Raw genomic sequence first — 27548 nt, 5'->3', positions numbered from 1 at the left:
AAACAAGAACTACTGTGTATTGTGTCATGTTGACCGTGACCACTGCATATTTTTATCGCTCCCTGTCTCTGTCTCTCTCTGTTTATCTGCTTAATACGTTAATATTATACATGATTCGCGAATTTTGTAATGGTAAAGTAAACCCAGGTCGTTGAAAAGAGTTCCCACATTGGCAGGTACGAAGTAGACTGTTTTGTCATTTTCGTCATCTCTTCAACTGCTCACGAGAGATTCCCCTCTAAGTAATTTCTCTATTCTCTGACGTTGAGCCACCGCTACTGCTAATGCTGCCTAGTTATAAGATAAGATATCCCTTGTATTGTTTAATACTGTAAACTTAAAATCAATGGCATAAAATTGGCCTGAAATTTCTGGGACTTCCTGTAGTTTTCCCCCCGTAAAAGTTTTTCACATTTTAACTTTTGTGGGGAACTCTTTCTTTGATGTTATGATGGCATCTTTCACAAATAAATATACAAAGGACTCTTCTTGGACACACTCCCTTCTCACTATCAGGCTCTCTCAGTAATCCTTCCATGGCCGCGACCTGGTTATACCCATTGTTTTTCTCTCTGAGCTTTACATTCTCAGTTCTCTGTTCTGGTTCGACTGAATCAGATATTCTACTTAGCTTCAAGGCTTCCATTAAAGACCCCAGAAATTCTCTGTCCAGCTGGTCTAACGACTCGTCGATTCATTATTGTAACTGGACGGGAATCACTTGCAGTTCCGAACCATCACTGTCTGTAAATTCTGTGGGGTTACAAAGCTTGAATCTTTCTGGTGAAATCTCTGCTTCTATATGTGAACTTCCGAATCTTGTTAATCTTAATCTCGCCGACAATCTCTTTAACCAGCCAATCCCTCTACACCTCTCTCGTTGTAGTCTTTTGGAGACTTTGAATCTGAGTGATAATCTCATTTGGGGCACAATCCCATATCAGATTTCTCAGTTGGGGTCCTTGAGAGAGCTTGATTTCAGCAGAAACCATGTTGAGGGGAAGATCCCAGAAGGCATTGGCTCATTGGGTAAGCTGCAAGTGCTCAACTTGGGAAGCAACTTGCTTTCAGGTAGTGTTCCTTTCGTCTTTAAGAATTTAACTGAGCTTGTTGTGCTTGATTTGTCTCAAAATCCTTACTTGGTGAGTGAGATTCCAAGTGAGATTGGAAAGCTGGTGAAGCTTGAGCAGCTTTTGTTGCAAAACTCTGGTTTTCATGGTGAAATACCCAATCCTTTGGTTGGTTTACAGAGCTTGAAGATATTGGACATTTCCCAGAACAATCTTAGTGGTTTTCTTCCTCAGACGCTGGGGTCTTCTTACCAAAACCTGTTGTCTTTTGATGTTTCACAGAACAACCTTTTAGGTTTCTTTCCAAATGATGTGTGTAATGCCAAAGGCCTGATAAACCTGAGTCTTCACTCAAACTTCTTCAATGGTACCATATCTAGCTCCCTCAATGACTGCTTGAATCTTGAAAAGTTTCAAATTCAAAACAACGATTTTTCTGGTGATTTCCCTGATGAGTTATGGTCATTACCCAAAATCAAGCTTGTCAGAGCAGAAAACAATAGATTTTCTGGAGAGATACCAGATTCAATTTCACTTGCTGCTCAACTGGAACAAGTTCAGATAGATAACAACAGCTTTACTGGTAAAATTCCTCAGGGTCTTGGTCAGGTCAAGAGCTTGTATAGATTCTCTGCATCTATTAATGGCATAAATGGTGAACTTCCTCCAAATTTTTGTGATTCCCCTGCTATGAGCATCATAAATCTCTCCCACAATTCACTGTATGGTCAAATTCCAGAGCTTAAGAAATGCAGGAAATTGGTCTCATTGTCACTGGCAAGCAATAGGCTCTCTGGGGAAATCCCACCGTCACTTGCTGATTTGCCAGTGCTTACTTACCTTGATTTGTCCGATAACGATCTCACTGGTTCAATCCCACCAGGGCTTCAGAACTTGAAGCTCGCTCTATTCAACGTATCATTCAATCAACTATCTGGCAGAGTCCCTTTGTCACTAATCTCAGGCCTTCCAGCTTCTTATCTGCAAGGAAATCCTGGACTTTGCGGTCCTTCCTTACTCAGCAGTTGTCCTGATGAACATTCAAAGCATCATATAATTGGTCTTACAACATGGACATGTGCACTGATCTTCATATCATTTGGCATTGGAACTTTGCTTCTTGCTGCTGGATATTTTGCATTCCGGCGATCTTCCAGACAGAAATCTCAATTGGGGTCATGGCGTTCCGTATTTTTCTATCCTCTTAGAGTCACCGAGCACGATTTGACGATGAGAATGAACGAAAAAAGTGCAGTAATAAGCAAAGGAGCTTTTGGTAGTGTATACATTATTAGCCTACCAAGTGGTGAGCTGGTTGCTGTAAAAAAGCTGGTTAATTTTGGGATTCAATCTTCGAAACAATTGAAGGTCGAGATCAAGACATTGGCGAAGATACGACATAAGAACATCGTTAAGGTCCTTGGGTTTTGCCATTCAGATGAGTCTATTTATCTGATTTACGAATTCTTACAGAAGGGAAGCTTGGGGGATTTGATTTGCAGTCCAGATTTTCAACTGCATTGGAGACTTAGATTGAAGATTGCCATCGGGGTCGCTCAAGGATTGGCATACTTGCACAAGAATTATGTTCCACATATGCTTCACAGAAATATCAAGTCAACGAATATTCTTCTGGATGCAGAATTCGAGCCAAAACTCACCGATTTTGCTCTGGACCGAGTTGTCGGAGAACCTGCGTTTCAGTCAACCATTGCTTCAGAATCTCCGGACTCCTGTTACATCGCACCAGGTACTGATCTTTGAAATCAAATGGTTTGTATGTAACATTGCACCTAGTAGAATACCTTGAGCACCACCTTACTAGTGTTTACTATTACCGTGAACCAGTTATTATGATTTTTATGAGAGAACCTTATCGAGAAGTTGAAGATCATTCAGAAATGGCTGCATCAATACATTGATTATGACCGATTTCATTGATGTATATTTTATAGCATGTAAAAGACGATGTAGTTTTGGAATTGCTTGGGCTCATAGAGTACACTCACTTATGTTGTTGATTGTTTGGTTTCAGAGTCTAGATACACTAAGAAAGCAACAGAACAGATGGATGTTTACAGCTTTGGTGTTGTGCTACTAGAGCTTGTGACTGGTCAAAATGCTGGGAAAACAGAAACTTCTGATTCTCTTGACATTGTGAGGTGGGTTCGGAGGAAAATCAACATCACCAATGGTGCCCTCCAAGTTATAGACCCCAAGGTTTCTAGTTCCTTCCAGCAGCAGATGCTAGGAGCTCTAGAAATCGCTTTGACTTGCACTTCTGTTAATCCAGAGAAACGGCCATCGATGTTTGAAGTTGTGAGAGCACTCGAGTCCTTAAACCCAAGTCCTCATCTTCCAGTCTCTACCTCAGATGATAATGAATCTCTAGTTTGAACAAATAGGCAAGCATTACCTTTTGTTTTGTACTTTATATCTTTACTATGTATAATCCAAGTTAAAAGTCTCTCTTGTTTTTATCTTCACGTCTTCATTGGAGAAGAAAGAACACATTGGGGCATGATATACTCTGTTCTGTGCCTGTGCCTGTGCCTGTGCCTGTGTTTATGTTTTTGGATTTGATTTGGGGAACAGATGATGTCTACATTCTCGTGTAATAGAAACAAATACCATTTTTGAAAGTATTCTCTACATGATTACTCTGGTACTTAAAATAATTTTTGTGGCTAATTGAACAGTGTAACATGAACTTTTTATACATGGATCATGATCAAAACATTCAATTTTCGGGAACCAAAATGGCACTACTAGAAATTTCCACTTACAGCACTAGCAATAGATGCTCATATGTGAGTGATCATACAATATTCCACTTGATGGATTGCAACATTGGGGAATGGGCATCTCCGCCTTATTCAATCGGTTGGGATATTGGATTCTGATTTTTGACGCGAATTTTCCTAATCAACTGCTTTATTTGATATTTTTTTTGATAATCGAGAATTTCTTAACCCAACATATCCACCACACAATTGAGAGCTAGTTCAAAATTTGGATAACCAATCCAATCCGCTCGATGTCTGACATAGGTCAAACTATCCAATCCACTCTACACTAACGATAGGTCAAATTGGGCTGGTGGACATGTTAAATAGAGTCGAAGCCCGTGAAGGAAAAATGAGGGAGTCCAAATCCAGCCTTCGAGTTGTTTGTAACTGTCCAAGCTAGACTATAACACCAGTCAATCGTGGCCTATTACTCCCACATCCTGTGATTATTTTTCAATTTTTTAATTTGAATACAAGTAAATTTGATAAATATGGAAGACAAAAAGTAAACACGGGGATTTGTATTCATACATATCTCTTTTATTCGGCCAAAAACGCAAAAAGGCTATATTTATATATAACATAACATATTATCTAGTAAGAGTTTAAAACATCAAACATAAGTAATAGTCATTTATTTCTATAAAGTATTTTGAGCAAGAAGATTTAATTGGAAATATCCACAAATTTTCGTATCGCTCAACAAAATATGAAAATGAAAAAGAGAGTGAGAGACCCGCGAGGCCCACTATTCTATTTTTTTTTTTTGAAACATACTATTCTAATTTCAATTTAATATCAAGATAATATATATAATAATAATTCAATGGGTTAGATTCTCATACAATTCATGTTTCTTTAGGAAAGTCAGAAATAGTAAAATATCATAATTTACCATTAATTCATTCCATATTTCAAGCACAAATTTTCACATTTAAATTATGTATTAGATGTACCAATAGAGTAATAGTACAATACCCATCCGTATTTATTACTTTAAAATAGAAAAATATTTTAAAATTAAAAAAAAAAACATTTAACAGATATAAAGTGATAAATCATGTAAAAGTAAAAAGATAGATTTCGTAAAGAAAGATATACATTAGAGATTAAGATGCAGAGATTAACGCGGGGGAGGCAGTTGTAGGTGTTGGAGAGAGAATGTGTTTGGATTGGATTGGGAGGAGAGATTGGGATGAACAAGGGAACCTTGCCGTAGTTGATTTCAAGATAAATGTTGAGAGGAGAAAAGTGGTGTGTGTGAGTAAGCGAGTAAGTGTGTGCGTGCCCGACCGAGTGACGGGAAAGCGGAGATGAAAGGTGGTGGCGGTGTGCATTCCGGGAAGTGGCGATGGAAGGGGCCGGTTGGGATACTGTGCCTTGTCATCTTTTCTCTTGTTCCTCTCATTTTCCTTCACAATGGCGCTCACTCTGGTGGTAATAATACTCAATCTCTAGATCTGTTCGTGCTTCTTTTCTACGCTCTCATCTACAATCAGGGCATGATCAGATCCAGATTTAAGAGTATATGGAAGCTGATCTGGTTTCCTATTTTTGCTTCACTCGATATGCATTTCTATGTAACTGTACAACTGAGGACTAGTTTTGAATCGTTTTGGTTCTCCTATAGATCCATTTGTATTGAATTAGAAGTTTATGACACGCCTTGTTTATCATTCCTTTTGCAGCATATCCATATGATCAACCAAGTTCGACTACTGTAAGCAATTGTTTACTGATTTTAATGTTTCAATGTTGAAGCTTCTCCTAATTGCATATAATTTTGTTCTTCACTTATATTTTCCTTTTGAATGATTTAAACCAGAATGTCCTTATAGACAACTTGAATGACCCTAAGGTAATCTCCTTTGTTTAGACTTTGAGTCATTACTATTGTAAAGAATAGTCCCTTTAACCTTATGCTTCCTTACACAAGTTGTTACTTCTATTTAAGCAGAGGAAACATGAGAGCATAGTAAATGACACCATTGTATATGATATACTTGGAAAATTACCACCAATCATTCCGCAGGTCTGTTGCATAATCTTATTCTGATGTTCTGTTTAAATATTGGGCATGGTTTAATTTGTGTAATTTGTCAGAGATTTCTTGGTGGATCGGTTATTTGGACTTTTGAAAATAGGGGATTCTAGACTTTGAATGTGTACAATTCTGATCTGGATTTTTTTTCCTCAATTAAAGAAGACAATAAGAATTCACCTGGAAATTTTAATCTCGATAAACCTAGAAAGGGCTCAAGTATGATGATTGAAGACTATCTAACTCCCACTTAGGCTCCCATCATCTATTTTATACTAAATTAGCACTTGTTCTAAGATTGACTTTTATATCTTTATCAGACGTTCACATTTAAAGTATTGCTTATCACTGTCTTTTCGTTATTCTTCTGTACAATAGGGTTTGAGGAACAGTTCAAATGAACCATTTAGTGAAACCATTGATAAGGGCGATACGGCTCCAAGTGGAACTAGTACCACAAAAGAAGGTTCAGTTGAACTCAATTTTTCACAAAGTGTTCTTAGATGATTCTTTTCTTTACATCATAACTTGTCTTTTTTCATATAATTTACTTGTTTTTGAAATCTTACCGTTTGTCAAATAATGTTTTTTACAGGTAGTTTAACAGCAGATGGTTTGCAGCAACCACCTATCGATACAAATGTATGATATATTAATTTGTCTGTTTGAAAGTTTCATTCATAGCTTGCTTTACTAGTAAGGTCTCTAATATCTAATTTATGTGGCAGGATGCTAAAATTGGCACTGATCCCCCATATGAAAGAAGAGATGGTGTTGATGAATATGGAAAAGGTGTTGTTGATGAAAATAGAAATTCATGTGAGGTGAGCTTTGGAACTTATTGCCTTTGGCGTGCAAATAACAGAGCGGAAACAAATGGAGAAAAGAATGATTCTATGGTGAAGAAATTAAAAGACCAGCTTTTTGTTGCCAGAGCATATCTCCCTAGCATAGCTAAAGTTCCTGCTCTAAATAAGTTATCTCGTGAATTGAAACAAAACATTCAAGAATTGGAGCACATTCTCAGTGAAAGTTCTACAGATGCTGATCTTCAACCGGGGTAAATCTAAACAGCCTTTGCATTATTTCTCCATCTTCAACAGTGTGTTTTGATGATAGTTTTCGCTTTATGGCAGCAAGATAGCAAAAATTGTTATTACTTTCGTTATTGATCTGCTTGGTGTGTACATTGGAGTCGTCTAATCTAATGACTTGTTACATTATTCGTTAGTGCTGTACATTATGCTATGCTTGTCTTTCCTTCTTCTGAATAAAAGTTAGTGCGCTCTTTTCACTTTGACCAGTCATAACTCATGTTCTTAGAATTATCCTCTTTTGACAAGGCACAAACTAGCTAAAATTTTCTTTTTTGCATTTCTTCTTTCATTTGTGTTTTGATAACAATCTTTTGTTGCTTCATTCAATAATAATGACAATAATAATCTTCTGTCAATTGTGCGAAATTTTGCTTTTTTGGCACTTCAAGTGTGAGTATGCTGGTTTTGGATGCTGGCCAGTGGCCACTAATCGCGTTTGGACCCTCAAGGTGGCTAACATTTGACTTTTACGGACAGGACCAAAATTGGAAATTGTATACCTTACTGATTTTGTTTTTTTTTTCTTAGAGTGTTGGATGCTTGCATCCAAGTCCAGGATGGTGATTTTAACTTCGAACTCATTCTGTTTGTGTAATTTGACCTACTCATTATGTGTTCTCTCAAAACTTCGACCAAGTTATTTCTGGGTCTAATGCTTACACTATTGTGTTCAACCTGAATATGTGTTTTATTTTATTTTATTTTTTAAAACTGGTGTTGTAATTGTATGTGAGTGCCAAGTTTGTTGAAATGAAAATGTAATTGCTTAAGTAGTTAATTTTGCATGATTGCCATTTTATTCAGATCTGTTATGAAATCCTGGCAAAGCTTTCAGTGTTTCAGGCCACTCTTCAGTATGCCCGGCAGCAGTGTTTTGCATATGAATCTCCTCGGCTAGCTTTTAGTGTTTCCGTGAATATATTGCAAGCTGATAAAATATATTCTGATTGCTGCTCAAGAGAAGGGGAAACACACATGCACATATCACGAAACCAGTTTAAATCCTTTTAGACAATCTCCAGTCACTAAACCTCTTCTCAATTTAATCATCGTTTGTTATGTTGTTAAATCTATTATTACTTGTTTCATGCTTTCTTCTGTTGGCATGCGGTGATCAAAAAGTTTCCACTGTTTTTGTCCTTTGGCTTTTATTGTCTACTGTCAAAATTGATCATATTGCTCAAAACTAAGTGGGATTACATATATTATCAGGATTGAGAAGAAATTACGTAAGATGGAAGCTACAATAGCCAGTGCTAAATCATACCCCGTGGATTGCAGCAATGTTGATAAGAAGTTGAGACAGATACTTGACATGACCTCAGATGAAGCAAACTTTCACATGAAGCACAGTATCTTCCTCTTCCAACTAGCAGTCCATACTATTCCAAAGGGTCTCCATTGCCTGTCTATGAATCAAACGGTGGAATATTTTAAATCACCTTTAAAAGACATGGAGCTCTCTCTAACTGGGAAATATTTTGACCCCACTTTGCAACACTATGTTATCTTCTCCAAGAATGTACTTGCATCATCTGTCGTAATCAATTCAACTGTTATGCATGCAAGAGTATGTTACATATATTCTAGCTTGCTTGTTGACTTTACTGGTCATTATCTGTGTTGTGCTGATATAAATTGACTGGCTACTCTGCTATATTTCAGGAAAGTGCGAACGTAGTCTTCCATGTGCTGACAGATCTACAGAATTACTTTGCAATGAAACTATGGTTCTTCAGAAATACGTATAAGGATGCTGCAGTTCAAGTTCTGAATATTGAACATCTTAACATTGATTTCCATGCTAAGGCAACGGACTTAAAAATGTCCTTGCCTAGGGAGTTTCATATTTCTTTTTCTAGTGTTGATAACCAACCATCAAAATATACTAGAACAGAATACATAACTACCTTTTCTCATTCTCACTACCTTCTACCTGAGATATTCAAGAGGTTGGAGAAAGTTGTGGTTTTGAGTGATGATGTTGTTGTCCAACGAGACTTGTCTGCCCTATGGGATCTTTACATGGGAGGAAAGGTGAATGGTGCTGTTCAATTATGCTCTGTGAGATTGGGCCTGCTGAAGAGTTACCTGGGGGAAAACAATGTTGATGAAAATTCCTGCGTTTGGATGTCTGGACTAAATATAATTGATCTGGCCAGGTGGAGAGAGCTTGATCTCACTGAGATATACTGGAAATTTATCCAAGAGGTAAGTGCCATTTATTTACCAAAGATTTGTCAGTTATCATACATGGATTGATATGTTTATCTCACAACGCTAAGTTGCTATTGTATTTGTCTGTAAGTAAAAAACAAGTATACTATTCAATGGCTCTCTTGGTTCTAATGAACTGACCTAATCCCCTATGGGAAAGGATTTGTTCCAGTTGGACAACTTTATTATGGACTCTGCATGTTCAGTATATCAAGAGTTCCTTGATTCTTACTATTGTCAGTACTCAGTAGTGCTAGCAATTGTAATAATCATTAACTGTAAGCCAGGGGTTTTGTTGATTCTTTTCCTTCGTTTTTAATTTGGGCTGCAGGTGAAGATAGGGGAGAAATCGGTTGAAGATCATGAATTGGCTGCAAACTTGCTCACTTTTCAGGATGTAGTTTATGCTCTTGATGGTTGGGCTTTGTCAGGACTAGGTCATGACTATTTGATTGATGTTCGAGACATTGAAAATGCTGCTGTGCTACATTATAATGGGGTCATGAAACCTTGGCTAAATCTGGGAATTCCAAAGTATAAACCATATTGGAATAAGTTTCTGAATAGAGAAGATGAATTTTTACTTTCTTGTAATGTCGATGCATAGCCATCTGAGATTACTAAGAATACAAGGTTAAAAAAATTGAGGTGTGGTTTCCGTTTCCGAAGGGCTTAGAAAGTGTACTTGAGATAGGTTTCAGGAAGGTATTAGGTCGTGGCAGGTTTGTAGCTGTGATGATTTTTATCAACTGATTTTTTTTTCCAGATTTTTTCAGTAAATAAAAGGACAGTAGATTTTTATGCTCTTCTGCTAAGGCAGGAGGACTTTGTGCCTTGGAGGTATTGACGGTTGTAAAGGCGTTGAGGCTTAAATTCCAGTTGGTTGAAAGAAAAAGATGAGGATCGATAGGCAGGTATTCCTTCTCTGTGCAGTCTAGCAACTGAACCAAGTGCAACAGGGCATATTAAGCAATTTTGTACATGAAAAGGCACAATTGCAAGCATTATTTATTTGGAGAAAGCTTCCAGTGGCCATTGATTATGTAGAGTATTCTTGGTTGAGAAAGCGTAGATGGATACTCAGTGAATTCTTTCTAGTTTCCTTTATTTTTTTTTTATTTTTTATGTTCAACTGTTTTTGTAGTTAGTGAGAAATGGCTAATTTTTTTTGACAATTTGTATCGTTCTAGTAGTAGAGATATTTATATGTTTTGTTTCATGCATCAATTAGTATGGCTAGCTCTGGTTGGGAACACTGCATGTTTGTGCATCCAGCTCTGGGGAAATTTTTTATGTCAGCAATAAGGCTGATGCACTTCCAACTAGCTGGCGAAGCTAGTGATGAGTGGGCTTGGACTGAACTCAGTAGATATCATGAGAGGCATGTTTAGCCCAATTTTCAAAGTAGAATGGCTTGTTTAGATCGACTTATCCTTGTTTATAAACGAAAAGTTCTATTAACGGGCGTTTCCTCGGAGAATATAATAATATGTCCATGAGGCTGATTTTAAAGTATTTGATTTTTTTAATGTACTTAATTTCTTTTTTATCTTAAAATTATACAAAAATAACAAAATTGAATATTTATGACGTGTCATGATTTTGTCGGTCCAAAACACATGTCATCGACATTAACAAGTATAAATTAATAAAAAAAACCACAGCAATATTTAACGCCGTAGCAATATTTAACGGTATATATGAAAAGTAGAAGGGGTTGCCTAGCTCGAAATATTATATTTGAACCTCTTTTTTTTTTATTAGAGTGGGCTTTTATGATCTTATAGGCTTCATTCACGTACAAGGTTTGGCAAGTGTGTGGCCAAGAATAAGTACTATACGCTTGCGCAAGTAGTCGGGGAAAATTAGGCAGACGAGGAGGCTCGCATTTCGTCAAACAGTTGCTGGGCACCTGCTCCGGCAGAACATTTCGCGGGGATAATCGAACGTCGAACGAAGGTATTATAGTTGGCTTCATTTGTTATAAGTAGACGCAGACGATGATGGTTGAGGCGTTTAGCCAGTAGAATTCGGAGCAAGTCCCTTAAAGCATGATGAGAGTGGCGAGGAGTGTTTTACAGCGGGTACATGTTGCGTGCAACAAGAATGGATTGGTGAAGAGGGCGTACCAGTCCCCGATAGTCATGTCTCCTTCTCTTGTTTCTCTGGACCTCCCCGACAATTGGACTCCCGTCTCTCACCATTATCATCCTCCACCATCAAGTGAGTGCCTCTTAATAGCCGGCCCAGGCTTTGCTTGAAATTCGTAGGTTATTTTCCTTTTGGAGCTGCATAAGTGCTTATAGTGTTACTCTTTAAGCATTACGTATCGTTTCCTGTTCCTGTGACTCAACTCTTGAATTACTGTGATTTCATCAGATTCTAATTATGTTATGTCACTGGAATCAGTGTATAGATTCATTCGTATCATGTGAACTATTGATCAGTAATGTGGTTCTGACTTTGTTTTTGGGCATCCTTTCTAGCTATTTAACCTTTCAAATTTAGACAAAACTAATCCCTCTCTTCCAATCTGTGAACTATTTCCATTGATTGTCTTAATGTCATGTACTCTAATTCATGTAATATGAAACACAGCAGCTTCAAGCTGGTATTATGAATAAATTTCTTACTAGTTCATTTATTGTGAGGCTTTGAGTAACATATGCCCTTGAACTGGTGGCATAGATGTTGTTCGAGAGAGGAGTTGTCCCCTTGCAAATTTGATCATTTCCCTTTGCTGAATTTTCCCTTCTTCATCCTGAATCATCGGCCGCCATTCTTGATCCCTTTCTCGTTTTGCTGTATTCTCATCTCTGGCCACTTTCCTCCTTTTCCCTTTTAACTCTTTTCTTTTGGCATGATACTATTGTTGATGAATGATTTTTTTTTGTGACAGATGATTACCAGACAGCTGCTGTAATTGATGGGAAGTCCATTGCAGAGGAAATTAGGTTGATAATAGCTGGAGAAGTTAGAAGGATGAAAGAATCCATTGGAAGTGTTCCTGGATTGGCGGTAATTATGGCAGGACGAAGAAAGGACTCTGAGACTTACGTCCGCAACAAGATTATTGCCTGCGAAGAAGCTGGAATCAAGCCTTTTGTTGCTAGATTTCCTGAAAATTGCACAGAGGATGCCGTTCTTAATGCTTTGTTGGCTTTTAATGAGGATCCCTCTGTTCATGGTGTTCTCGTGCAGCTTCCTCTACCACAAGTAAATTCTTTAACTATCATAATAATGTTTATGACCTTTATGAGTTGCCGTGTTCAAAATGTGGAATGTGCACGCCATACTACTTGCGCCTGTTAACATTCCATTTTCCTGAATGTTGGTACCTTTTCCCCTGGAACTGAAATCGAATCATGTTTACACTTTCCGTAGGATGCTTTGGATCTGTTTGTTCTTTCGTTTCTTGCGTATCCTTACATCTTAATGTCATATGGTTTGGTTCTTGCCTATCCCTATGCAAGCAGAAAATCCACCTAGTGATGTACCCTGGGCCTTCATGTAAACAGGAAAGTTGCATGGGCCAGCAGGTATCTTGCATAGCTCTTACACCTCATGTTGGAACAAATAATAGTGGACCAAAGAATATAAAATCAAGGATTTGTTTATAAAACTGAAGTATTAGTTAGAACTTGAATAAGTGGATTATTTGGCAAGAGCGAGTGTTAGTGCCTGACGTCTCACCTCTACTAGCAAATTAAGCAGTGCTGGGATGACATTTTCTTTGTGGCCGCTGGCATTGCAGTCGGGCCTTAAATTGATTTTGTGATTCCATTTGTAGCCAGCTTCATCAGCATCATTCAATTCCATGTATTGCCATTTTCTTGTTGTAGCTTAATTGCATTCCATGGCCTGATAAATTAAATTTGTGCAGAAAGACTAATCATTTTGTGGTAGCAACCTAGCTGCTAATGTGTAGGAATGACGTAATTTTAGACTTTTATGCATTACTTCAGACGTGGGTGTTTTATGGATGACTAAGGAGGACCGAAAAATTTCTGCAACAGCATTTGGATGAGGTGAAGATTCTGAATATGATGGCATTAGAGAAGGATGTGGATGGCTTCCATCCTGTAAATATGGGGAATCTTGCCATGAGAGGAAGAGAACCATTGTTCATTCCCTGTACGCCAAAGGGTTGCATTGAGTTGTTGATCAGATCTGGAGTGGGCATCATGGGGAAACACGCTGTGGTGATAGGGAGAAGCAACATTGTTGGATTACCTACATCTTTGTTATTGCAGGTAAACCAACTTCTATTAGAGAATTGTCTCACATTGGGTTGGATTATTCACATCTTTGTTATTACAGGTAAAACCAACTTCTATCAGAATATTTTCCCACCTAGTCAGAATATTATCCCACCTAAACTTCTAATGTTATCCCACCCATTCAGTGATTCACTAATTAAAAATGCATTCTTTAATGTTTTTCAGAGACACCATGCAACTGTCAGCACTGTACATGCATTCACAAAGGACCCAGAGCGGATTACCTGTGAAGCTGACATTGTGGTCGCTGCTGCAGGAGTGCCTAATCTGGTTCGTGGCAATTGGCTAAAGCCTGGTGCCGTTGTTATTGATGTGGGAACTTGTCCAGTTGAGGTAAATGTTAATTTCTTTTTTTGTTTTGTATATAATCAAAAGTCTAACATGTATTTTCTGTGGCCAAACATTCTAAGAAAACTACCACAAGAAACCACGTGAACAGCCAATGCTTAAGTGGAATAAAGGGATGCCCAAGGCACTTGGTTTTATCAATTTTCTTTTGTGTTTATTGTTTAATTTATATCATTGGATGGGCAGGACGTTAGCTGCGAGCATGGTTATCGACTCGTTGGGGATGTTTGTTATGAAGAAGCAGCAAGGGTGGCATCGGCTATCACCCCCGTGCCTGGAGGAGTTGGACCGATGACAATTGCAATGCTGTTATCCAATACCCTCCACGCTGCCAAACAAGCATATAGCTTTACTTGACCACTACAGTCTTTAGTTACCGAAACATTTGTAGTTATGGCTTTAATTTTTCATTTCATGTTCCCGGCCAACACTCCATGCTGCCAAGGTGAGTACATGCTTTCACCTGATGGCTAATACCTAGATTTACTAAAACATACATATGATACTGTGGTTTCAGAGGATCTTTTTAGGGACTGAGTTCATGTCCTGCTGCTTTTACACTCGGGTTTCCCTGCACTACCTGCTTGTATGCAAAAGAGTTTTGAAGAAAAAATCTGTTGACCTTCCCAAGTCCTTTAGGATGAGTGGAACACTAATGCCCTCACATCTTTCACAATGACGAAGATCAATTGTCCTGCTTAGTGATAACAGTGATAAACATACAGTATGCTGGTACAATACGACTAGCCATCATCTTGATCATTCCGCCAAGCTGCCAGGGAAAAGAATATGAATTAAATAGTACAAACAGATTTGACCGAATAACAATCTAACTTTGATGTCGAATTGTGTAATATACAGAGGCTCCCATGGTGCCCCCTTCATCACTCTACTCCAGTAATGGAATTCTGCGGCTCCGCAACTGGAGGTATGCAGTCTACCTTGTAGCGCAGGCTCTATTTCAAGGAAAAGACAAATGCATTAGACTGATATCAACCATAATCAAAATTTAATAGCGCTGTCTGGTTCATGCAGGGAATGTGATACAACTACAAATCACCAAGCAAACTCAGGCCATGCAAACAAAGAGGTCATAACATCACTGTCAATTTCTCAGAGCAATCATAACAAAACTGAAATATTATATTTCTAGGACCAGCCTCATCCAGACTAATGATGAGGCCACAGGACATGCAACTATTCATTCGAATCAAAGGCTTGATGCACAAGGATATCAGATCTGCAGCATCCAATAGCCAAAGGAACATTTCTCTAATGGTTTGGTGAAGTAATATGCTAAAGACAATTCACCAAGGTTTCAGATTTTGATCACTCTTCAAAACACAATTCATAGCTTATTCTTCATGAGGCATGAAGGATGAAGGCATCTATGGATGTTGGAGCCTAGTTCCTACCTTTTTGAAAAATGCAGAATAAGAATTGTCCCAAATGAGTTTGTAGTTCCCAGCCACCATTGTACAGAAATTTCCCTGTAAAAGATATTATAGAAGTTATTAAGAAAGTTATTATACATTTTCAAGCATGATAACACAATGGCAGAAAACAAAGTAGCGACTCACTTGGTCAGAGTCGTATCGCCGGTAAGGTAGAATGAGCTGATAAAATAATCCATGGCCCAATGTCATACTCGGGAACCATATTAAAAAGCAAAAATCAAAGGTAGAGAAAAACATGTAACCTATATTATAAAAAAGATGGAAAGAAAAAGAAAGCTACTATGGCCTTGAAGAACCAATACAAAAGGACTGCTTACTGAAGAATTTATTATGGGGGAGTAGAATAAAGACTAAAAATTACCGTTTTTTCTCCAGAAGGATTTGTATACTCTATGCTAAACCCGATATCCTGTCCACCAACATGAGAAAATAAGATTAAGGCCATGAGATAAATTAATTAAGTGTCGAGCATCTAACAGTAACGCAAAACAATGATTGTTGACCATGGAATATTTTTACCTTTTTGCGCACATCTCTTCTATGATCTAACTTCAGCAGAATACTATAAGACAATAAATTTTCAACTAGAGATGCAGATATAACCATTTAGAGTTGCATTGGTCAACTCAAACCCTGCCAACCAACCATTTGCTGTTTCATAGATCTAGAATATGTGAATGATAATCTGGCACCTTGTAACAAATTTCTTGAGTTTAGGTTCTTTGTAATTCACTCTCTTTGCACCATTTTCTGGTTTGACTAAAATTTCAACCCCTCAAAAAATGAAAAAGAAAAAGCTCATGTCTGCATCCCTTGAGGCCAAACTGTAATGAGGTTCATAACAAAGTGATAAAGACCAAATCATTACGCTACAACTCCAGTGAGCAACCAAGTTACCCACGCCCCCATAGCATCCCCCCCCCCCCCCCCCCCCCCCCCCCAAAAAAAAAAAACAAAGGACCAGACAAAAGAAGTACTTTTCCACATAGCTGCAACAATGAACCAGTCCAATCAGGCTTAAAAAGAAGCTTACCATGTTCATCGTTCCTTGTGCGAGTGAGAAATCCCAAGCGATATAAGAGTTTATTGATTCCACTACCAAGGAAACCTGGAAATGAAATTGAAGTGAGCAACACATAAAAGCGGCTAACATTAATGATACAAATCTACTAGAATAAAAGAATTTTGTAACATACAAGTCTTACAAATCAGTTAATTATAAATTCCTTATATCACATTATCACTATATGGACCCTATTGTATAAGAACTTAAAAACCAAAACATTTGCACAGCTCAATCACAGCCAAATGAAAATAACTCTCGCAGCTATAACAAAATAATACTTGCCAAATAAATTTGTGAACAAACCTCGTGAGTTTTCCCAGCTGGAACACTGATCTCCTTATAGTCATCACTTGTCCTGTGGATAACATGCTAACAAAATTTAAGCTCAAATACATACAGTGATCAAATCTAAAATTTTTGAGAAATGTACCTTCCATCTATTGCACCGGCCACCTCTGCCGAAATAAAAAAGGGAGAATTTGCAAAGACCTCACTGTCAAAAACAAACATGGTCATCATTCATTGAATATCCAACAGCCAACATGCCACAGTGCAAACAAGACCCTCTGGGGAAACATGGTATATTGAATACATTTATCATTTATATTGCATATATACTTGCAACAGAAATTCATACACTAAATCAACCTACAATGAACATTAAGTTCTGTAGCGAGTTTCAAAATAATCATGCTACAATTACTTAAATGGAGCTGATTTTCCTATTTAATATGAAGAAGGATCCATATAAATCTTCCTTGTGAGAGAAAAGAAGGTTGCAGACCCATTCAACCACAAGAAACTCAAAATAGACAAGGGAGAGAAAAAAAAAAGTACAATGATAACAAATGAAATCACCAATTTGCATAAAGCCGGAAAGCTATTTTGAGGGGCAAATTTTAACAGACCCATTAACTCATCAAGTAGCAGCATGAAGCAAAAACACAATAAAACTGTACCAAAAAAAAAAATAACAGCTCTGACCACAGCAAGAACAAAAAAATGGTGCAAATAGGAAAAGCAAATGACAACCATCCAACAAAATACCTTAAAAAGGTAATGAGCCTTTCAAATTCAGATGTATAAACATCAACCGCTTGCTCGAAGATAGCAGCCTGATGGTTAGTCCTGCTCCATGTTCAGCACATAAGAGAAATGTCAAGCAGAAAAGCAGCCAAAACAATATTGTTAAGTTGTCACTAAGCCAAAGTATAATTAAAGACCAGTTTTATTACACCCTAACATTAACATAAATTGATGGTAAGTACATTCAATTTTGAGGGACCATGAACAAATTACTAATTTCCAAATAAACAAATTTGACTAGAGAAGAGATTACGAATATCTTACAATTTACTAGCCTCAAACCTCCTCCATGAAAGTGCTAGAAAGAGACGAATGAAAAGGATCATTGTTGTAAGACTGTACAAAGGTGGTCCATAACGATGTCTCTGCTCTTCCATGGGCCTATTGATAAAAATATTTAACTTTTTCCAGTTAATACCGACTGGATGAGTTCCAAGAATAATGTCAATCTTTATATTTTTGATAACAAATAACCAACAATATTTGTTTGAAAAATGGACAAATTCTATACTACTTCCAATAACAGATAGTATTACCCATCATCATCATTAATTTGTCGAACAAAATCTAGCAAGACCTGCAATGGGAACCAAAGAGCATGTGTAAGAGATTGAACTATGGATGAAATTTCTACATAAAATAGATAAAGCATGTACCCGAAATACGAAAAAGAAACCAAACACCAGATTGAAGATTCACAAAAGGATGGCACAAAAGCAATATAACAAGCAGAAAACAAGAGAGAATTGAACAAAGGCCAAAAGAAAGTGTTTATTACTTTATTCAGGATTGTAAGGTCATGACAGAGCAATAAGGTAAAATTTTAGGCCCAATCCAGCTAAACAAAGGCCTAGGCAATAAACATGGGGTAGCCAAACGGACTTCACCTGTGGAACTCCTACCAAGTATTTCACAAGGGTTTTATAGACACCCGTTGCGGAACCAAGCTGAGCCAACATTCTCCTCCTGAAAGGTGATAGCAATTACATGCTCAGATCAATTCTATGTTCGCGCATATTTCAATAAGGAATGTAAGGTTCTTCACCTATTCATTTGTTGTTTCCACAACATAGCATATCGTTCACGGATACTTCCACCAGAATTAACCAAAGCATCAACTTCTGCTTGCTTATTCCTCTCTGACCGCTCCCTCTGTTGCCTGATAAGGGTTCCCCGAAAATCTCGAGGCAGGTAGGTCATAACTGAAAATATTTTTCGATTTACATCATTCAATAACCACACACAAAATAACCAATAGTCGGATAAGCAACTCACCTCCACACAGGTTAGATTTGAATCCCACGTAAAGAGGACTAAGTGACTAACCTGTGTTGAATATGCGATCAGAATTTTTGGCCTGGAAACTCTCCAATGCCTTCAAAGTCTTTTGAAATTTATCTTTTATCTTCTCCAGCATTGCAGCCAATTCACAGGTTTCAGGAGTGGATTGCTGTTGAAGCTGCACTCAGACATCAAAAGCAGAGCAAGAGTATAAAGACCGTGAACAAGAACAGACGAAGGTGGCATGGCAAATATAATGTTAAGAGGGATATCAATGAGACAACAAACCACAATGGGCCAGTTGGATTTTTCAAGTAAATACAGAATTTCCTCCATTTGTTCCCGATTCTTCCACATGTTCTCATCAATTTTATGTGGCGGAGGACTGTCAGCTTCTTGTACCAACAAGGTTTCCCCTAACAACATCAATCATGTTAGCATTGCAAGAAGAGGGAACGAAAAGGAAAAAAAAAAAAAAAAAAAACTATTTCCGGCGTAAAACAGAGTATTTCATAGCAGTCCAAAGGTGAGAATGTATAAAATTTCAACTTAAAACATGATAATGCAAGCATTCAACATCAATCACTGAGCATGAAGTCTCCTGAATTGCCGCGATCTTGGGGAAATACAAGAGAACTAATGTTTTTTACACGTCTTCCTAAATCGATCTACAATCTCAGGAACAACAAAGAAGAATAGAAAATAACCTGGAGAAGGAGGCGATTGGTTGAGAAAATCGGATGCGCAGGAGCGAATCTCGGAGGAAAGGCGAGAAACGTCGTCGGAGAGCGGAGTTAAAGGGAGCTTGTCGTAATAGGAAGCCAAGAAACTCCTGGTTATTGGCACCAAACCCTCCGTTGATGCCATCTTTCAGGTATGCACGGCAATGACGACGATTCGATCAAAACTCTGCTTGGAGATCCACTCGCAGAAAGATCACACCGACGCCAGAAGAATAAATCTGTGTTCACGCCGATATGCTCCCCCAACTAAAAAGTGGAGTCTACGCTTCCAAACAATCAATGTCTACTATATACTCACGGTTTTTTTTCCTTAAAATAGAGTTTTCCTTAAAAAGTTGTATTTCTCAACAAACAATTAGGAACCTTTTAACCTTGCGGATTAGGGGAGGACCTGTTCATTAATCATTATCCTATGACGGGTCGATCATTAAAATAAAAAATTTGACATTACGAATCCAATTATATATTTTTATTCGAAACAAAAATTAAATTCATCTTCATCATACACGACAATTTTAAACCTTCAAATATAAATTTAAAATTTTAATATTTCCACGATCGAGTATAACAATTATAGATCTTTGTACATATCAATAATCTCACAAGGACTAATTTTTTTTTACCTTAGATATCTCAAATGCTCAGATGGACAAACACGACTTCATATGGATCTCATAGGACATGTGGGGCCTTGTATTTTTACATGGATCGTGATAGGTTGGATAAAAATACTCTCATCCTTAACATTTTCATGTATATAAACTAAAAATATTCAATGGTTTGATTATAATAAATTTGATTTTTCTTTCCAACAAAAATACATTATTGAAATTGTTACACTTAATACTATATATTTATAATTTTTAAAGCTTTTTCCAAATTTTGTTATGCACCAAAATTATGCCCCACACGGTTGGTCCTCGCATCCTAATCCTAATCTTGCTTGTTTTGTGGACAATCTACCGGGCCACCACTCACGCGATTGTTATGTTAATCTCATTTTCCTTAATTTTAAAAAGATAATAAAATTATTTGAGCATAAATTTTTTTTTAAGCAGAGCATAAGATATTTAAAGTTATATATTTATTTAAATGACAATATAACACGGGCCAAAGGTTTACGGCCCATGTATCTGAATTTTTATATCGAACAATTGACAGTAAAAACACTTTGGATATAAATTTATTTTAATAGTCATTCAGCAAATGACGCGTGTGGTATTGAGCCGGGACGCAACTGAAAACCTAGAGCCGACCATTCTGTCCAAGCACGACCAGATTTTTCGTAAGAAAAAAAGCAACGAAAAGCTTAATAAGTTAACGAACGAGCGTAGTTTGAGACAAGGAAAGCCAAATCTGGAATCGACGGCGACGGGAATCGAGTGCCACTGGTTGTGGACTTAGATTCTAAATTAAGACATAATTCTTCTTCAAAATCAAATTACATGGAATAAGAGGAGTGGAATTGAGTTTGGAGAAGCAAAAATGGGTTCTGATGCAGAGAAGATGCAGAGCTGGGCGAGTGTGGTGGCCACCTTCCTGGCCGTGGCTGTAGGTGTTTCGTTCGTCAGCGTATATGTAGCAACAAATCAATACGGTAATGACGTGCCCTGGGGTTTGTCTCGGCGGAGGAAGAAGAAGCCCGTGCGTGTCTACATGGACGGCTGCTTCGACATGATGCATTACGGCCACTGCAATGCTCTCCGGCAAGCACGTGCTCTCGGCGACCATTTGGTGGTAGGCGTTGTCAGCGACGCTGAAATCATCGCCAACAAGGGGCCCCCGGTTACCCCTCTCCACGAGAGATTGATCATGGTTCGTGCTGTCAAGTGGGTGGACGAGGTCGTTGAGGATGCACCTTATGCCATTACCGAAGATTTCATGAAGAAATTGTTCGGCGAATACGACATCGATTACATCCTTCACGGGGACGATCCTTGTGTTCTCCCGGATGGAAGTGACGCTTATGCCCTTGCCAAGAAGGTTGGTCGCTACAAGCAGATTAAGCGCACTGAAGGAGTATCTAGCACCGACATCGTCGGTATGTATATTGTATCATTGTGTATGGTGATATATGTTTATGTTGAGGAGTGATGATTTGTGGTTGGCAGGTCGTATGCTTCTATGTGTGAGAGAGAGATCGATTATTGAGAAACACAATCATTCTTCCCTGCAAAGACAGTTCAGCCACGGTCACGGCCAGAAATTTGAAGTTGGTGGATCTGGTAGTGGAACTCGTGTTTCCCATTTTCTTCCAACATCCTGCAGAATTGTTCAATTTTCCAATGGAAAGGTACTTTCAAGGTCTGTGACACTTTGTAATTTGGAAAACGATAATCTGTGTGATGACTTTGAATGTTCTAGGTGTGTTTTGGATTCAACCCATTCTAAATTTTTGGAGGAGAAAAAGAAGCAATTTCTTTAATTTGGTTGGATAATTTGGAGAGAACCGAGTAGATGGGCTGGAGGGGATGAAATATTCATCTTAAATATGGTTTCAGTATTGGGTCAACTAGTTAAGCAAAAGCATGGTAGGATGCTGATGTAGACAGATCAACATTCCATGATGTAACTGTTACTTTGCCTTGTAGATTATTTCTGGACCTACCTTGGTGCCTCTTTAATGGACTTCCATAAAAAAAGAATAGCATTATTGAGCTCTTGCATGTGCAAAATTTTTTGATGCAAATTAATGGTTTTATTTGCAGGGCCCAGGACCAGATGCGCGCATTGTCTATATAGATGGTGCATTTGATCTTTTCCATGCTGGACATGTTGAGGTATTTTGTGCGGTTTTTTTCTTTTATAAAATGTTCTAATAGAAGCCATTCATGAGGTTCACTCTGTGCCTGCTACAGATGGGATTAGTTTGACCTTACCGTGACATCGGGTCTTTATTATCTTCCTTATCCTGATCCTATGTCTTTGAATTTACATTAATTTGACCATGTATAGATGTGCACTTGCACAATGGGCTTGTTTAGTTTATTTGTTAGTTATAGCATATAAATAGTTCTCAATGGTTAGGCTATTAAGAGAGAACATATCAAAAAAATGCATGTAGTAGCAATGCAAATGGTTTTGTTGGTCATGTGGCCACACAAGGAAATATAGGATAAGGAATAAGATTGTTAGATATAAGGTAGAAGTAGCACCAAATGAAGATAAATTGCGAGAAAACTTTTTCAGATGGTAGGAGCATGCTCAACATAGAGAGAGCGGTGCGAGAGTGAGGAGAATCATGAGAATTTGTACAGGAGATGGTAGGAAAAAGACCTATGGCTTGAAGTGGTAAGCAAAGATATAGATTCAATAGGAGTTGATGAAAGTATTGTCTTAGATAGAAATGAATGGCGGAAATTAATACAGGTAGTGGATTCCCGTTTTGATTTTCTCATAGACTCGTGTGGCCGACCCCAAACTTTTGGGAGAAAGGCTCGACTGATGATGATGAATCATGAGTGTAGCATTTGCTGCTTCTGTGATTTCTGTGATTTTGAGGCACAATATTAGATTAATTTAATTGACGTTCTTCTATTTTGTATATTTATATCCTAACACACGAGTGCGCATATCTAGACTCGTATGTACATATAGTCATTTTCATGCATCCAAAGGATATATATATATGCATATCTCGATTGATATATTGGAAAATGGATGTGTGGATTTACTGAAAAATGCCTTCATCCTTATGCTTATGTAATTACGTGTGCTCATATTGACTTTCTTGTGTTGTGTAGATTCTTAGAGTTGCTCGAGGGCTGGGAGATTTTCTTCTTGTTGGGATACACAATGATCAGACTGTCAGGTAGCTTTCTTTCTCTTTGGAACAATTATCATATCCATCTTATGTACTCTCCAGTTGGGCAGGGTCCAAAAAAAATGGGTACAGATTTTTGGATTATGTTGGGAATTTTGATGAGCATAATAATTACTCCACTGTTCATGGACCAGAATAAATTGTCAATGAAAATAAGTAATCAAGTATTTTGTCAAAGAAGATATAGATAGAAGGGAGAGAATATATGGTTGCCATAGGATTAATGGAGACTGTAGAGAGTGTTGTTGTAGATCAAAACGAATGTTGTAGAATAATCCACATTGTGGATTCCAACGTATTATGGATCTACGTGGCTGACCTGAAATTGTTTGGAATGAAGGTGAATCAGACTATGATGATAGTCTCACTTCGGGCTTCGCATTCCAATCAATGCCTTTCATACAAGGAAAGTTCTTTTTTACAGGGTAGAAATAGTAAATGCAAATGCGTAATTTATATTAAATGTTTTAAGCGGGGCCCAGGGGGATGCTGTAAGTTTTTTTTGTAAGAGTATTGAGATACTATAGCAAATGCTATTTGTTCATGCCATTTAAAGTGCAGGAAATATGTAATGTTGGGGCAGACAAATCTGTATAAGAAATTAGTTAGAATCCCCTATCAAAAGCTACACTGTCATCTAATTTTGTGGAGTCAATGACCTTTATTATCATTGCCATTTATATCTTTTTGGTATCCTGTTCTCTTTTAGCACCCTCTACTTAGTTTTTCTACACAACTTTTTGTTTGTTATTTATTTTTTCACCTTATTAGTTGAAATAATGATTGTTCTGGAAAGAAAAAGGAAATAAAGGATTTCTCTTAATTTGGATTTGCAGCTCTAAACGTGGAGCACACCGCCCCATAATGAATCTGCACGAAAGAAGCTTGAGTGTTTTGGCTTGTCGCTATGTAGATGAGGTGATAATTGGTGCTCCACGGGAAGTGTCTAAAGACGTGGTTAGTTTGTACTTTGTGCCATATTAGTATACTTTTTCTTATTATATTTGTACCATACTAGTCATGTTAAATTTCCAAGTGTTATCGATAATTGGCTTTTTTTCTTAAAGGAGACTTGCTTGATTAGTGAATTAGTCGATTCAATGAAATTCTGTGAGTGTACTACTGTACTCTAGTTTTTTCATATTAATGTAGGTGTCAAAGAGGAATCGTAACAGGGTAGGGAAAACTTTCCTCAAAGAGGGTTTTAACTTTTAAATCCCCACTCCTTTGGTAGAATATATGTTTTAATGCTGGCAGGAAGAGGGAGTATCATCAATATATTTATCATAACTACGCCTGATGGTAATTCAGCATTCCAGTGTACATGAACACAATACATTAATGCACACTACCTTAGGAGATGTGTTTTTGGTAACTATTGGATTTCTGTGACTGGACTTGGATGTAAAAACGTGAGATTTTTCATTGTGGTGCATTCTTGATTATTTTGGGATCGCCCCCTATTAGAATGTGGTGCCAATAATGGAACGGCAATTTTTTTGTTGAATGCGCTGTACGGTTGGAGATTTGAAGCAAGAGAATGAATTTTCTATGTGAAAAGTAGCATATTGTTTCTTTATGAAAATGGAAGTTTAAAATCTGTAGACTGATTTCAGTTTGATTTGGTAATGGGATGTTGAACTGAGATATCTTTGGTACACTGAGTTGATTAATACTATAAAACTTCCTTATTTGATGTAGCTTTCTTTGACCGGATACTTCTACCGAATCACTTGCTTTTGTGGGAGGGGTTTTCCCCCCGTTTAATTGGCCAATTTCTAGGTCCAGTTATTCTAATGCGTTTAAATTGTGATGCCTTTGTGACCTATTTTATTGCGTGCAGATCACAACATTTGACATCTCCCTTGTTGTTCATGGAACCGTAGCAGAGGGCAATGACTTTCTGGAGGTAAAGTTGTGGATGCTAAGCTGAGCCTAGCATATGTAGTTGTTGGCCAATTATTAGTCCCATGTGGATCTAGCTTTAACATTCTTCTATGGACAGGAAAAAGATAATCCATATGCTGTTCCAATTAGTATGGGTATCTTTAGAGTTCTGGAGAGCCCTTTGGATATTACAACTTCCACCATAATTAAGAGGATTGTCGCAAATCACGAGGCATACGAGGTTCGGCCACCTCCAACTCGTTTTCTCTTTGGTAGTGTTGACTGTTGATCAAATTTGTGAGCCCTATTATTCACATTTACATAGAAATTCAAGTCGCAGTGATGAAGCATTTTGAAATACGGACAAGCTGAATTTTGTTTAAATTATATGTAATTAACAGAACATGACAGGATTAACAAATAAAGGAAAAAAAGTTCATTGATAGTTTGCTCCAAGTGGCGTAAAATAAGGAAACAAAGATGCTGTTTATCTTGACATGCTACGTCCATCTATGAATTGTTAATATGATTTGGAGCCATCAGCTGTTGTAACGTTTGCTGCTTAAGTTGATGCTCTCAATGCGTGGTTCGAGTCTAACAGAAGTGCTCTGTCTTTTGCTCCTTTGCAGAAACGTAATGAGAAGAAGGCGGCCAGTGAGAAAAAGTATTATGAAGAGAAAACTTTCGTGTCTGGTGATTGATTGATGTCGGGTCATCTCGGCACACATACAAGGCACATTTTGTCTAGCTATTATTTATTGCCATAGATGATAGAACTAACATTTGTAGTTTACTTTGTGAGAGCATTTGGACTGAGATTCCCCTTGCAGACCTGCTGATTCCATTGAGAAGACACTCAGCATATTTCCTAGGGTTTGCAATTTTGCGTGTACTTGCTGTAATGCGAATGCAGTTTTTTCTTCCCACCTTTTTGCAGGATAGATTTTTGAAGAGAAGGAAAACAGTATTCCTATGGTGATTCTTTTTTCCCCCTCCCTTTCTTAAAGGCGCAGGTTTCCATTTGGAGTTGATGTTTGAATGGATTGACCATAGTTCCGGATATACATATTTTTTCATTAATGACTCTTTCTTGCGAGCATTTTTTTATGGTGCTTACTAGCAGCTTTTTTATGGACAATGGTATAGCCCTTAGGGCATTGGATAATGAAGTAAAGGTACTTTGAGTCTAATAAGTTTTTATCTTTAACCATTGTACTGTGTTTATATCTAAAGTGGGTGGAGGATTAGGAAACATGAGTAGGTGACATTACATCATCAATTGACAAAGCATTAGGTTTTGTTTCTCTAAAAAAAATTCATTTAAACCTCACTCCCAAATGAATCTAATACTACAATACAAGACCATCTTGATCAAATTAAAAAAAAAAAAAAAAAAAAACCCCGAAAAGAACATCTTGATCAAATGAAATCCCAAACAAGCTGAAAGCCAACCAACATAATGTAATTAAACCATCCCTATCTTGCCCTTTACCAGTTCTAATGATACCTCTGTTTCTATTTCATGTGTATAATTTCCAACCCAAAACAACGAAGTCACATGTATGATATAACGGACTTGGTGAGCTATAGCCTTCATCTAATCTTGATTCTTGTGGCGTGTGTTCAAAGGGAGATGGAAAATAAAGGTTTAGACGGCACAACTTGTACAGTTACAGGATTTGGGTACAAAAGCACAAACCCCATAAGGCTTGTTGGGAAGCTCACAGTCGATGCCAAAGCAGCAAGGCATGGTGGCACAGGTGGTGGCGACGCCAATACCAGCGCAGCACTTGCACACCAAGCAGAGCTGATAAGGCGCCAGTCGTCGTCGCTGTTGAGTTCCATCAGCTTTGGCCTCAATTACTCTGTACTCCACTGGACCTATAGGCTGGAATTCAACTGCACGAATTTGACCTGTTACACATACGCAATCAGATCAACATAATAGATGACTAGAAATCCAAAATAAATGATGTTATTACATAGAAATCAACTTACCTGGAGCAATAAGGAGGACTAGTGATAATAGTAACTTCAGGACATGGTCAATTGAAGAATTATCCATGGCACCGCGCACCGACAAACCTGCTTACATGCAAATGCACCTCTTCATAGTTCATACTTCATAGACAGAGAGAGGAAAGAAAGTTAAGCATAACTGGACTTCAGAATTTTTGTGTGGAGGACCGAGCTGGAAAGATTAGTTTGGTAGAAGTGGGTCAGGAAAGAATCTTTGGTATTATGGGCCGCCATTGATAGAGACACAAAGGGGCAAGAGAAAACAGACTCCATCCTCAAAACTCATATCAGTCAACAATATAACAAAGAACACATTTCAGCTTCAAGGAAGCAAGCACAGATAA

The 27548-nt window shown here is 37.8% G+C and overlaps 6 protein-coding genes across 7 annotated transcripts; 4 read left to right on the top strand and 2 right to left on the bottom strand.

The window, feature by feature from the left end:
- Window positions 1–422: 422 nt before the first annotated feature.
- LOC119995256 (probably inactive leucine-rich repeat receptor-like protein kinase At5g06940) lies at window positions 423–3724 on the top strand. The gene is made up of 2 exons (XM_038841709.1): window positions 423–2820; window positions 3106–3724. Exons 1-2 carry the CDS (start codon window positions 537–539, stop codon window positions 3465–3467), a joined length of 2646 nt encoding a protein of 881 aa, XP_038697637.1. The 5' UTR covers window positions 423–536; the 3' UTR covers window positions 3468–3724.
- A 1231-nt stretch (window positions 3725–4955) lies between these two features.
- On the top strand, window positions 4956–10433 carry LOC119989026 (probable galacturonosyltransferase 7). The gene is made up of 10 exons (XM_038834317.1): window positions 4956–5296; window positions 5548–5579; window positions 5685–5717; window positions 5817–5891; window positions 6279–6366; window positions 6496–6542; window positions 6629–6960; window positions 8210–8567; window positions 8663–9208; window positions 9546–10433. The coding sequence occupies exons 1-10, from the start codon at window positions 5173–5175 to the stop codon at window positions 9819–9821; spliced, it is 1911 nt and encodes a 636-aa protein (XP_038690245.1). The 5' UTR covers window positions 4956–5172; the 3' UTR covers window positions 9822–10433.
- Window positions 10434–11013: 580 nt separating this feature from the next.
- LOC119989043 (bifunctional protein FolD 1, mitochondrial) lies at window positions 11014–14418 on the top strand. Of its 2 annotated transcripts, none has more exons than XR_005465720.1 (5): window positions 11014–11437; window positions 12114–12430; window positions 13231–13534; window positions 13660–13827; window positions 14029–14170. XR_005465720.1 is itself a non-coding variant. In XM_038834339.1 (5 exons), exons 1-5 carry the CDS (start codon window positions 11266–11268, stop codon window positions 14197–14199), a joined length of 1065 nt encoding a protein of 354 aa, XP_038690267.1. In that variant the 5' UTR covers window positions 11015–11265; the 3' UTR covers window positions 14200–14418. The 2 variants fall into 2 exon arrangements, 1 of the variants encoding a protein (XP_038690267.1); XM_038834339.1 differs by having other exon boundaries at window positions 11015–11437; window positions 13231–13467; window positions 14029–14418.
- A 92-nt stretch (window positions 14419–14510) lies between these two features.
- On the bottom strand, window positions 14511–19794 carry LOC119989035. The gene is made up of 15 exons (XM_038834326.1): window positions 19440–19794; window positions 19021–19148; window positions 18778–18910; window positions 18497–18653; window positions 18339–18417; window positions 17988–18028; window positions 17716–17832; window positions 17413–17493; window positions 16796–16858; window positions 16669–16720; window positions 16333–16407; window positions 15661–15708; window positions 15423–15458; window positions 15258–15332; window positions 14511–14798 (listed from the first exon to the last, which is right to left on the bottom strand). The coding sequence occupies exons 1-15, from the start codon at window positions 19597–19599 to the stop codon at window positions 14727–14729; spliced, it is 1317 nt and encodes a 438-aa protein (XP_038690254.1). The 5' UTR covers window positions 19600–19794; the 3' UTR covers window positions 14511–14726.
- An 896-nt stretch (window positions 19795–20690) lies between these two features.
- Window positions 20691–26286, top strand: LOC119989927 (ethanolamine-phosphate cytidylyltransferase-like). Its single transcript, XM_038835702.1, has 8 exons — window positions 20691–21516; window positions 21587–21768; window positions 22184–22255; window positions 23219–23286; window positions 24135–24255; window positions 25142–25207; window positions 25304–25426; window positions 25815–26286. The coding sequence occupies exons 1-8, from the start codon at window positions 20961–20963 to the stop codon at window positions 25884–25886; spliced, it is 1260 nt and encodes a 419-aa protein (XP_038691630.1). The 5' UTR covers window positions 20691–20960; the 3' UTR covers window positions 25887–26286.
- Window positions 26287–26555: 269 nt separating this feature from the next.
- On the bottom strand, window positions 26556–27375 carry LOC119989935. Its single transcript, XM_038835711.1, has 2 exons — window positions 27184–27375; window positions 26556–27099 (listed from the first exon to the last, which is right to left on the bottom strand). The coding sequence occupies exons 1-2, from the start codon at window positions 27248–27250 to the stop codon at window positions 26834–26836; spliced, it is 333 nt and encodes a 110-aa protein (XP_038691639.1). The 5' UTR covers window positions 27251–27375; the 3' UTR covers window positions 26556–26833.
- Between the last annotated feature and the right edge of the window lie 173 nt (window positions 27376–27548).

The sequence above is a fragment of the Tripterygium wilfordii genome, chromosome 3, assembly GCF_013401445.1.
Source record: "Tripterygium wilfordii isolate XIE 37 chromosome 3, ASM1340144v1, whole genome shotgun sequence".
NCBI lineage: Eukaryota > Viridiplantae > Streptophyta > Magnoliopsida > Celastrales > Celastraceae > Tripterygium > Tripterygium wilfordii.
This window is presented reverse-complemented; position numbering and strand designations above follow the sequence as displayed.